The following is a 12,723-nucleotide window of genomic DNA, read 5'->3' on the forward strand; positions in this document are numbered from 1 at the left end:
AGCGCTCTTAATGAAAAACCCTTTACTTTGGATAAAGTTGGTGATTGAGAATAATGAATACTTTAATTGCTACGGTATTCGAAGAGTTAAAGCAGGAAAAATGTGAAGAGAAATCCTGAAAAAATTACACGGGTATAGAACATGTATTGTTAGTATACCACTTCCCTACAACTTCTCCATCTCCACTGTTTGTGTAACAGCATACAGTAGAATCTAGTCTATAATTCGAGTTTTCTTCTAAGTGACGCCCTGAAGCAGAAGACGCTAAAACATTACTTAAAAGTATGAATTTAATGTTAACAATATTGAATTTATGAAAAAAATATTTCACATTTATTTCTCATGCGCTAGGTATGCAAGAACCTTCCTAGATAAGTGTAATAAAATTAAAAAGTTACTGTGTCGCCTTGCGAGACGAATCGACACCTCTTGAATATACAAGCTTTGGATTGTGAAGCTGAAATATGAACCAGTCACCTACAACTTACACTGTTGCAATGGTTTTTACCTCCAGTATTTATCGCTCTTCCTCTTTCATATGCGTTTCTTTTCTGGACTCATGAAACGTTTTACCTTCTACCACCCATGCATATCCTTATGGCATGCATTATTGGGACAAAACCTCCAGAAAAGAGTTTCGAACAGCTTGGTGTGATCAGTAACACTATTTGATCTTAAAAGTGTTCTACTTGAATTTTCGTGAAATTCGTTTTTGGTCGAAGGTCTAGTATCTCCTTCTCTTAAATTTTGCTCTTATTAGCTCAAGCAAGAACACGGATGAAGCTAAACTCATGCCTATGAGAAGCGACAGAAAGCAGCCAGCAACATCGGCCATTGACAGTGGACGGGTAGAGTTCTGACTCGCACTCGAGCTTCTGAGGGACTTTGAAGACCCATTCGCTCCGTAGGCACGTACCATCATCTCTTCCCAGAAAAGTATAATTCCCGAATCGAAAAGCTTACTCAACAAGTGGTTGATTTTCTCTAAGAGAGGTGATCCTTTGGGAAGCGAATATGCCACGTGGAAAGCCATGGCACTTTCCTCCATAAGATGCATGCTTTTCAAGATGTCCTCATCCAGAAAGTCCACATTGCAGATGTAGCCAGAATCCAGCTTCTCAGTGAGGACTGCTATTTCTCCTCTTCTGGCTAATGCGTTGAACTGAGAGTGATCTTCCAGAAATATATATCTCTTGCTGATTGCCTGTCCCAGCTCGTCAGTCGCCTCGCCCATGATTTCCGTCCAGCCCATATCGTCCGTTCCCCACTGGAGTCCAGACTGAAACAGCTGACTGAGAGTGTTGATAGGACTTTCATACAAAGGTATTGTCAGAAATGAAACCAAGTTGCAGTTATACGCGGTGGTCAGCTCTATAGACAGGATGAATATCCATAACATAAATACCTTGATAGAAGTCTCTTTAGGATTTGGAATGCTCGCACCAACTATTGCACCAATTGAGTTCAAAAGGGACAAGCTCCAATCTAAGTATTTGTGTTGTCTTGACGGACGCAAGCAATGTTCCACAAAAGCTAATGAACGCAACGCAAAAGAGCTGACCAAGAGAAAGCAAGACCAACACAGCCAGACAAGATCTGAAAAGGGTGAAAACATAGACCAAATGTTCCTCTTTCTCTTCGGTTTGGGAACAAGGAAGGTGACACCCGACTGAAGGTACGGATCAGTGAAATCAAAATACTTGAGGTGCGTAATAGTTATGAAGTTCCCTGGTATACCCACCAGGTACTTGATGTCCTTCAGTGTACCAATAAAAGTGTCAGAGTCATTCCCCTCCGCCTCCCCCCACCCTGTATCAATAAAAACCATGCTCCATGTAAAGTTATGTGTTTTGGAGAACTCCAGCATGATTCTGTAGTCTATTCCATCGTAGTAAGTTCCGTCACCGTGCGTGTATGGACCATATGGCATAAACAAGAGTTTCATGGTTATACCTTTCAAATCTAACAGTTTGTCTACTTCAAAGCTTCGGTTTGCTGGCAAGTTCACCAAGTCTGTGCCTCTTGGAACGAGGTCATCTCCAAGAACAGGGCTCAACATTACAAAACCTGACGTGCCAGTTGACACTACGAAATATGAGTACGGAAAAAGCTTCATCCAATCGGAACTCAGCAGTTTTTCAATTACCTCAGCGTTATCGTTACACACAACAACATACCTCCTTGTCTTGCGTTGTCTTGAAACGTTGCTAGCTTGACGAAGCAATGAAAACGTTTGGAACACATCTGACGTGAACAAAACATAGTTTGAGTACCCTTCGTCCATAGAAAACAGAAGTAAATGTGCTTCAAGTGCCTTATCTATTCTGTTGTAAGTGATATGAACGCACCTCTGTTCATACCAACCCCAAACATTACTATATGAATTTAATGACGCTGTGTCTTCTAAAGATATGCAATTTTCGTTATGGAAAAGCAGAAGTTCAAACTGTTTTAATATATTCTCAATGTTACTTCCTTCAATTTCCACAGTTCTGATGGACAGTATTCCAATTCCTAACTGGAGAGTGTATATTACTATGATCACTCCAGATTTGCCCATAGTCCCAAAATGGACCTGTAAGTAGAAAATACAATGAGGGAAGTAATTATCATCCTTGGGAGAAAGTCTGCTGTATCTGAAGGAAAAATATTCCCAATAGCCCCGTCCAGTTCGCTACACTTTTTGACTCTCTCTGCACTTACGTATCTAGTTGGTTACACGATGCAACATCGAATCGTTGCACCGTTTGCGCTACGTTCTGGAGCTGTGTAGCTTGTGGTGTATGATCACTAGTGAACGGAACTTTAGATATTAAATGTTTTTTCTGCGATAAGACAGAGACCCTCGTTTTTGCCAAAATTCTGATCATAGCCTTATATGTCAACACAGCAAATTTTATTTTACATAAAAACACATATTTTCCAGTTTTCCGTATGTAAATACATATTTTCCGAATTTTTATTTTAAATACATAAAATCGCTCATTGACTTCATCTACCTCGAAATCCTCGAAGGAGAAATGTTTATTCTCCGCAACTATTTCATATCGAGAGTGATAGGTTTGTTTTGTCATTTAACAGCTCGCTGGCAGACTTCTGGCGCCTCGCCTACGATCCTATTGGGGGAAAATATTACCCCCACTGGATTTAACGCACAAGTGCTAATGTCTAAATGTACAGAATTTTTTTGGGAAAAACCAAGGTTTTCAAACTTTGTGCCAAATTGCACGTGTTTTTGAAGCTGAAATAGAGGAAGAGGAAGCTTTGGAAAACTTCAGCGTTAGTGGCATTCGTGCTTCAAATATGCAAGAATTGTTTCTTGTGACCTGGAGCGATCTTTCTCACAATATAAGATGCTTTTTAGAGATAATCGTCACAGATTTACAGCGGAGAATTTGATAAAAAACTATGGTGATTCACTGCAAGTCTTCCAAAAAATAGCTCGCTAAGAGATAAGCATTTAGAAACTGATTTCAGGTGTTTAAAATACATGTAATATTTTGTTTTTGTTACCAAATGTTTTTCATTTTTGTCACATACTTTCCTGTTTTTATCACATATTTTCAACATTTATGACACATAAAAAAATTAATATTTCTGAGTTTTTTAGCACATAGTTACGTTCCCTAATGATCACATGGTGCGTGCTAACTAATGAAACGAACGTTTAAAGCAGCAGATAGGCTTTTGTTGAATCTTCTGAACTTGAACAATCGTCTACTTGGTTGAAAGTAATTTCCTTGCACCAGCCTGACACCGGGAAACATCAGCACTACACACTCGTGTTAAAAAGTACAGCGAACTAGACCAGTATGCTATTACAAGAGAAAAAACGCAGTTTCGCAAGGTTGATTGAGTTGGTGTTTCACGTCTACTTTATGCACAGTAAGGCTAATCGGGACTGGACCTACAGTTTATAGTGTAATCCGAAACACTGTGTACCTCCACGTGTATCGAACCGGGCACCCCTTGATCATAAGGAAACCACTCTACTACTCTGCCATCGGGGGGGCGTTGTTTGGCAAGGTATAATAGTTTCGGGAATATCCTGCCAATCAAATCAAGACGATATTTGAATAGGCCTCATTGATAGAACTTTGTAATCAAAGGTTCGCAGACTCGATTCCTGGTGAAAAAAACGTATCTGTTCTTCAATCAATATTTTATTAAATTTGATATATATTTCTACATTTATAATGATTATGGCAGCGTTTACACAACTACTGTTTATTTTATTTTATCTGCTTGTGGCTGTATTTTCAAGATCAAGTCCGCGAGAGTTAAAATTATTTTATTAGCAAAGAATGCATTTACAAAGTGTTTTAGAACCCTTGAAACAATTTCAAAGTCGAAAAATAACAAACACCACATTTGTATGTATGTATGTATGTGTGTGTATGTATTATATATATATATATATATATATATATATATATGTGTGTGTGTGTACACATACACATACATACATACAAACATACATATATATATAATGGCAAGTCGTCGTCCAAATACGAATAAGAAAATGGGACATATTAACTATACATGCTTCAGAAAAATTAAGTAATCCTTCACGTCGAAAATGTTTTATGGAATATCTTTACTTGAGGTTTTTTCACATGTTTCACCATCGACAGAAAAGTCGAACTTCAAAAAGTTCATTATCTTTACAATGACACTCAAGTTGTATCTTCGCATTATTCCAAATACGATATTAATTAGATTTGATCACTTGAAACTTACCAACATCAAAATTTCAATATTTCATCCACAACGGTCGAACAATTTCTGGACTCTACGAAAACTGTGTAATTACCGATATGGATATCAGTTTATGATTAATTGACAATAATTACTGCTAACCTTTCTTTCAGTTCCATTAACGTTTACATAACGTTGTACTCTATATTAAGTAAATATTATTGGGCATTGTATTTACAAACGATATTACTTTTGTGTTTGCAGATACTTCAGTCCAAAGAAGAAATGTACAATGTAATTGAAGATCAACAACGGTTAGTTAGATTTATGATGTAAGATCAAGTTACGTGTTTATAGGGGGTATGGGGCTAATCGCGCCCTCCACCTAAAAGTACACGAACTAAAGAAATGTGACGTCATTTCTCAGTTTGGCGTAGTAGTAACGTCGCCTCCTTGTAATCAAGGGAGTTCGAGGTTCGACACCCGGTGGAGGACGCAGCGGTTCCAGTCCCGATTAGCTTATATGTGCATAAAGTGTTAACGCAGAAACACACCAAAAGCACCATCCGTCCTAATGCATAGCAGATATGCAAGATGAACTGAAGACACTTAAACATTGACTCCCCTTATAAAAAATAAAAAATAAAAAAAAAGCTTGACCCTTTCAAAGTAAGCTGCAATAACGACATCGGAAGATCACATTAGATCGGGTGTCGATGTTCATGTAAGTCTTCTTCCTTACCGCTAGAGACCCCAAGTTCTCCCTGCCTAATTTGGAACATGGCTGAATGCCTACGTTGTTAGGTTAGGCTAGCTATGTTTAGGTAGACTAAATAATAATTTTTAATTGTATTTATGCTCATGGAACCTAACCTAACAGGCCTAACCTAACCTCGTAGGCATTCCTTGTCTGATGTCAGAACACAAGGTAGCAAAACTGTCGTGCGACAAGGAAGACCCGATTGAAGAATGATCAGGGGTGAGTCAGGTCAGGTCAATAGGCACCAGCCACTGAGGTGTTTCTCCACGCAAGTTGGCTTATCACTGGCAACACTTGCATGCTGACCAGATTCAAGGACGAATAAGACAGGACAAGTTTGCGTGTTCGCTAACAGCACGCACCTGCAAATCCTTCCGTTCTAAGAGCACGTGTTCGATGCGAGCACGTTCGCTAACAGCACGGCACCATTAGAACTTCTAATAGAGGCAGTAATAGAGCGAATCAGTTGCTTACAGTGTCGGCGATTAGGGGCGAGGGTGGCATCCCCCCCCCCAGACACACACCTTTTGCAAATTTTGCTCCCGCACTATGCTAAACCTTATCTACCAAGGGAAAGTAAATTGTCCTTGCCCCCTTAGTTCTGGCACCTTGCGCCCTTTTCCCCCCAGTTTTGATTTAAGCATTGTTATTGGGAGAGTGAGTGACTTTCACTTCTCGTTTCGAAAGGAATGATTTGGATCACATAAATTCTTAACGCCGACTTTAGAGGGTGGGGTGGGCAAGGTACTAACTGGCACCTCCGACAAAGTCACGTGCATGAACAGATTGTGTGTGAGTGTGCGTGTGTGTGTGTATATATATACACAGTATATTTAATATTGTTTATGCCAACCTTGCCCTCCCAAATTTATATAAGTTGGCTCCTTTGCATAGATTGCAGAAAGATAAAAGAAACTTGTTTACAAGATAGATGAGAATAATATTTACGTACATTGGATAGGGCGCACTGGGTTAGAGAGAGAGGACCAACAACAGCTTATTGTAGCAACAACTTAAATGTGTTGTTAATTCTTAACAAAGTTGTCAATTTTACTTAATGTTACTCTGCATGCAGAGAATCGTCAACACAATAGTATTTTTTATAACAACGTTGTAAAAATGAAGCACGCGCTTCAAATATAATAACAAAAACAACACACCACTGTAATTGATATTGATACTGAGAATAATATTTATCTCGTAAAACCGCAATAAAATATACCTTTACAACCAGTACTTCAAATTTTGATCGGTACAAATTTTCAAAACATTCTTACACGTACTATGAGTCATTACTTGGTTCAGCAGAAAACCAGGAAGATTTGTCTAGTTGTGAATGCAGTTTCCTTGTGCCTATTGTCTTAAAGAATTTTTAAAAATGTACTTAAGAAAAAAGAGGTTCTGCTGATGCTACACATTATTGTATCAACGAGTCAAAGAAATGAAAATCTTAAGAACTGCTTATTTATTTCCTTAATCATTTGAACTCTGTTTTTACATATTTGCAAATTATCTTGTGGAAATTGTTAAGTGATAGGCTTTCGAACTCGAAACTAGAGTTTCCGGGTTCGATGCCTGGTGAGGGCATGGGTATTACTTGTGAATGTCCCTTCATCGATTTCATTTAATGGTCTCTCATTCACATCGTCACGATCAGACAAAAGTGGCAGAAAAGCGACGTTAAATAACAAAAATACAAATGCAAAAGTATGATGCATTCAGTGTGTAAATAGAATGGAAAACATACGTTTCTGGTGTCAATAACGTAACATATGCATAGTCCACAATACGTAAACACATGTACACACACACACAGGGAGAGAGAGAGAGAGAGAGAGAGAGAGAACAGCGTGGAAGGACTGGCTATTTACACTGGTCTATAGGTGGTGACACTTTAAGTGGGTCCTGATCATGATCCAAAATCAGGGATGCGTACGCACATGGGGGGCAAGGGGGCAGTTGCCCCTCTTAATACTCTCACTTAGAAATTTAGTGTAGAGAAATCTTATTACCGTTATTAAATAATATTATTCTCTTTAAAAAATAAAGTATTTTCAATCCGACAAAAGTTCCAAGCAAATACGGCGGGTTTATTTCCTATATAATTGGACTATCTCGCTCGGTTTTCCAGCAAATTACTTGTTATTAAGACTCGCGCATTTTATTCATTAGCCTAGCTGTGTTACACCTATGTGGTCGCAGAAGAAATTGGTCACACTTTGGAAATGAATGAATTATGTGCAGTTGTTTTGAATCTGCTGTACGAAATCATATTTATATGTAAATTAGTCTGAACCATAGAGAATGTAAATAAAAGGGAAGGCGAACAGAGAACTTTTGGGCCAAGGAAACTGGAGTGATTTTCGGTGGGTCCGGAGACACACTGTATACGCATCTGCAATAAAACAATAAGATGGAATAAAGTTTTTCTTTTTTCCAACTGAACTTTCATCAAGGCTTTTGCCCCCCCCTTAATCAGAGGATCTACACACGCCTCTATTTGTGTTTTGTTTTTAATGTCATTTCTCTACCTCTCGCAGGTATCTATGAACACCAAATAGCATTTATTAGTCAGTATGTTCATATTTACTCGTATTAATTTTAATTGCAATACAACAGAACAGTATTTTAAAATACACATATACTTGAATCACTTACTTGCATTCCATAATACCACTGAGAAATTCAACGCAAATTTTAAAATAATTTCCGTTGACGTTTTCTGATAAAGGAATTCGAATCCCCCCAGGTAAGTAAATGTCAACCCAAGGATCACATGTCTGAAGTGATGTTAATGTAAAAGTTTACGTTTTTTTTTAACTTCACTGGCCAGACAAAGGAAAGTTTTATGGAACACGTTACTCGGACAATAACAACGCTCTCACTGGTGGTTTTACCGAACCACAAGCATTTGACACTGTCAAGTTAGCATCAGCCACATTGTGCCAATAATATCCTTGGTCATTGTAATACATACTCGTATTTCATATTCACATTTCTTAGAATGCTTCCATTACTCCATTGCATATGGAGGGGTAAAAAAACATGACAATTGCCTGTCGATATATACTTGCTAAGTAGCCAATAGTACTTACAAACATTTTTTTTCTTGTAAGGGTCAGTCAGTGGAAAACAGGTCACCTTGTAGTCCTATATCTCGACATGTAGATGCCGTGGCTCCACGAAACTCTTGCTGCTACTGGAAGAGGGTTCCGTTGTCACCCGGTAGATGACAGTCGCATCGCAGGCTTGTGTGAAGCAGTGCGAGTGTAAGCTGTGGGAAGTGCTGACGTTCAGAAACTTGCCGTCCGGCTATCATGGAGGCCCCTGTGGTTTGTGCAAGGTGCTCCACTGTACACCGTCGATCCTGTTGAATTATGTCATTCACACGCTGGATGAGGTCATCTCTTGCGACAGTGGCAGATGATCCAGGTCGTATGCCGGACCCTGTGGCCGAGTGGTTAGCACATCGCGCTGCGACGCCAAGGGTTCCGGGTTCGAATCCCGCTCGGGCTTGGTTGTTTGTTAATGTCCATTCATCAATTTCATCATTTCATCACTCATTCCCATCTTCGCAAATTAGCCAAGAGGCACAAAACGCGAAGTAAAATAAACTAAATCAATCCAAGTCGTGTATCGTCCTGCAGTGACGTTCTTCCTTCGCGAAACATCCGACTCCACTCCTTCACCCGCCACAGAGATAAACAATGTTTCCCATACACTGCCCTCATTCGACGGTGAATGTCTCGCGTAGTAGCGTCTTCCGCCACCAGGAAACGCACGACAGTTCGCTGCTCTGCCTTACTGGCCTCCAAGATATACAGGACGGCAAGTCCCTGACGTCTGCACTTCACACGTCTCACACTCGCACTGCTTCACACAATCTTGCGACGCGACTGCCATCTACCGGGCGACAACGGAACCCCCTTCAAGTGGGAGAAGTTGCGTGGAGCCGCGGCATCTGCACACCGACGAGGTGGCCTGTTTTTCACTGACTAACCATTATAATTGCTACAATTGGGTAAATCGATCATGGAATCAGCATTCAGTCTTAGAACTTCGTCACTCAAAATACTACTCAGTGCTTGCAATAGATTTTTCATCGCATAATCCTGGCTAATGTTGTAATGAACGAAATTCTGATCTTTCCTAACGAACTTGCAACAATCTTACTCGCAATTTCCCTACAATATTTAATGCAATAAATTGACAGTGCACTTAAATAACATGCACGGAATACATAGTTTCACCTCCTCTGCCATCTTTCATCTAATGTTTAAGAAAATGAACCTTGCAAAGCAAAAAACAATTACAGTAGACTGTTTTTAATTCGAACTCGATTATTCGAATTATTCCGTCATCCGAACAGAAGTTTATTTCCCTTGAAATTCCTATTGATAACAATGTTAAAAGTTCATATGTAATTCGAATTTTCGAACCTTTTATTTGGATAATTCGAATGCAGCTATCCAGACAGCCGAAGGGAAGAGAAAGGTTCTGTTTGCTGGTACGCAACCTCCACTTTCTCCTCAATAACAAATAATTGCCCACCTCTTTTGCGTTTGTCCTTGAACACACAGTAGTCAATGATTATACTCAATGGTGGACCAAAGGCTGGAAGGTGTAGTCGCTTGTCCCCCTACACGCAATCCCGTTCTTACGCACGTGTTTATTGGTTGAGCCCTCTCGAGTTACTATTTGCTCCAGAGATTCCCGGGACAGATTATACGTCTTCCTATCTGCCCTCAGTTGTCAGGTGTGATAAGTAGACTTCGGATTTTTAGGTTCTAAAAGTGTGCTTTTAGGGTAGGCTCTAAAATCCTAAAATAGGTTCTAAAAATCCTAAAAAAGGTCTTAAAAATTTTAAATTAGGTTCGAAAAATCCTGAAGTATGCTCAAAAAAACTTAAAATAGTTCAAAATTCCTAAATAATACTGATTAGGTATAGTCACCAGCAATGAAAATGGGTGCATAACGTTGTGTGTGTTGCCTAACCCTACGGCGATGGAAGAACTTACCATTGGAAATTTGTTATTAAAATCCACTCTTCGCCGTATAGTTAGGCAACAATCTTTTTTCATGATATCCACAGTCAAACTCCGCAATTGTGTCTGTGAGGATCATCTTATATGCTGAAAATAATCTTTCAACAAAAACATAGTCAGTGGTGCTAACTTCAATGCTGAAATGTTAGTTTGCAAGGCGTGAATGCCACAAAGCACCGAAGTGACGCGAAAGTGAGCAAGACCACACAGATCAGACCACTTTGAATTGTGCAGGTATCAGTGGCACCATACATTTTGTTTTGTTTTGAGCTTTGAAAAATCACCATGGACTTGGAGGAAGGGAAATCGTCAGAGAGTACGTTTCAAACACGTTCGTCATTTAATTTTTTCGTGACCAAACAAAGCAAATGCATCTGCGTGACATACAAATCCTGTAAAACCTTTAAAAATATATAAAAACTTTTAAAAAGGCTTCATTTAGGCACATAAACCTAAAATAGGTTCTAACAAGCAAAATAGTTTTTTTTAGGCACTATAGAACTTCATCAGTTGTTGCGTTTTTTAACGAAATGCTGACATAACTTATTATTTCTTACATACCTTTAAAGGAAAAAAAGGTTAAAGTAGACTGTTTTTAATTCGAATTCGAATCCGAGGTCTACTGATAAGTCACGGTGTGTTGTTCGCATGTCCAACCGTGACGGGTACACTATAGCCCTTGTGTGGACTTACTGCGGGCGGCCCACATGCTGGGGATACAGCCGCCTGTAGAACAAGGTGCGCACAGCGCCTTCTTCCACAACGTCGTAACTCTCGGCGCCACCGATGTTGCTTGGTTCGTTTGTTTCGTATTCCCCGCTCCCCACTTCCCTTGCCAGCATGTAGGCCGCCCGCCGTAAGACTGGACAATAGCTATAGCTTAACCTTAGAGAAAAAGTAGAAGTTCTAAGAGAATTTGAAAGAAGCGTGAGGAAGAAATGGCATCGCTGAAGAGTATGGATTACTTCCAAACAAGTCATGTTGTTACATGTGAATGTGATTTTGTGTGTTACAGTGTACTTACTTAAACGCCTTTTTCCATATACTGGTAGCTTAACTACTATTGTGAGAGGAATTGCTTTTGGCTTGTATTATAGGATCACGCATAAAATACGGTAATTTTTACGGTAACGTGCACTGCATGTTCATTACCGTTTATACAGTAGTACAGTGATTTTGTTTTGTTGTTTCTCTTCAATAGTGCAATTTATTTTTCAATTTGAACTGTAAGAATTCACTACACTTATATATGTGTGCAAACTCAAGTTGAATAGAGTCCCATTGACACTTTATTACCTACCTCCCTCTCAAGACTGGAATCCGTGGCTACTTTTCGTAGTAGATTCCAATGGACCGTATTAGCGGTGACGTCCCAGCAGACGACGGAGCACGTGTTGACTCTAAACAAAGTGAAAACAAGTTTTTTACCTTTTCAAATCCATTGACATTTCTATCGGAAGGGTAGCTTTAATTATTGTGACAGCAGTTATGAAACAAAATTGTGACGTGTATCGTACATCAATATAAAGATGAGATTTCGGAGAATGGTGCAGGAGGCCTTACAAAGATCGCTTCGCGGGCTTGCAGCAGACGACAATATGGGAGTGCGTCTGCGAGAACCAATCAGGTCCGCGAATGAGCGAGCCCGGTTGCCACAGCTAGCTCGTTGCACCCTTCTGGAAGGGTGAGTGACCTCTGCCTCTTGCTACCTCGGCCTGTTTGTTCGGCTGAGGAGCAGACGACACGAGAGTATCGGCAACAGTATGCGAGCGACGTCTGCTGTTAGCCCGCGAAACGCTCTTTACGGCTGTTCGTAAACTCCAGCCAAGTCAGACGAAGCTGGCTACATCTGTACGTAAACTCAATCCAAGTACGGCTAGCTCCGCCCACTTCCGGTTCCGTGACGTCACGGTGACGTATCCGGCTTACTTGGCTCGTAAGATTTGTAAGCCGTTCTCGATGCGACTGAGTTGGCTGACTGCAGACGAAAACTAGCAGAAAGCACGACGCGACAGCTTTCAATGGCCGGCAATCATTTATTTGATGCCTTCGTAAGTCAGAAAGGCAGCTGAACGAAAAGATGTAGTTAATATTATATTATCATTCTTTCCGTAGATGTATATATATGGGAAAAATATGCAAAAACTGGTATCCGAAGAGAAAAAAGTATAAAACAATGAAAAGTAGATTTTGATCTGAACTGTAATGAAATAAATATTT

The 12,723-nt window shown here is 39.8% G+C and overlaps 1 protein-coding gene across 1 annotated transcript; it reads right to left on the reverse strand.

Moving 5' to 3' along the window:
* Positions 1-724: 724 nt before the first annotated feature.
* On the reverse strand, positions 725-2,059 carry LOC146003391 (ionotropic receptor 93a-like). The gene has a single exon (XM_083141673.1). The coding sequence runs from the start codon at positions 2,057-2,059 to the stop codon at positions 725-727; it is 1,335 nt and encodes a 444-aa protein (XP_082997799.1).
* Between the last annotated feature and the right edge of the window lie 10,664 nt (positions 2,060-12,723).

The sequence above is a fragment of the Lepisma saccharinum genome, chromosome 20, assembly GCF_977018435.1.
Source record: "Lepisma saccharinum chromosome 20, izLepSacc3.1, whole genome shotgun sequence".
Lineage (NCBI taxonomy): Eukaryota > Metazoa > Arthropoda > Insecta > Zygentoma > Lepismatidae > Lepisma > Lepisma saccharinum.

Coding starts and splice junctions, on each gene's coding strand:
- LOC146003391 (XM_083141673.1), bottom strand. CDS start 2,059: ATGTTGAGCCCTGTTCTTGGAGATGACCTCGTTCCAAGAGGCACAGAC.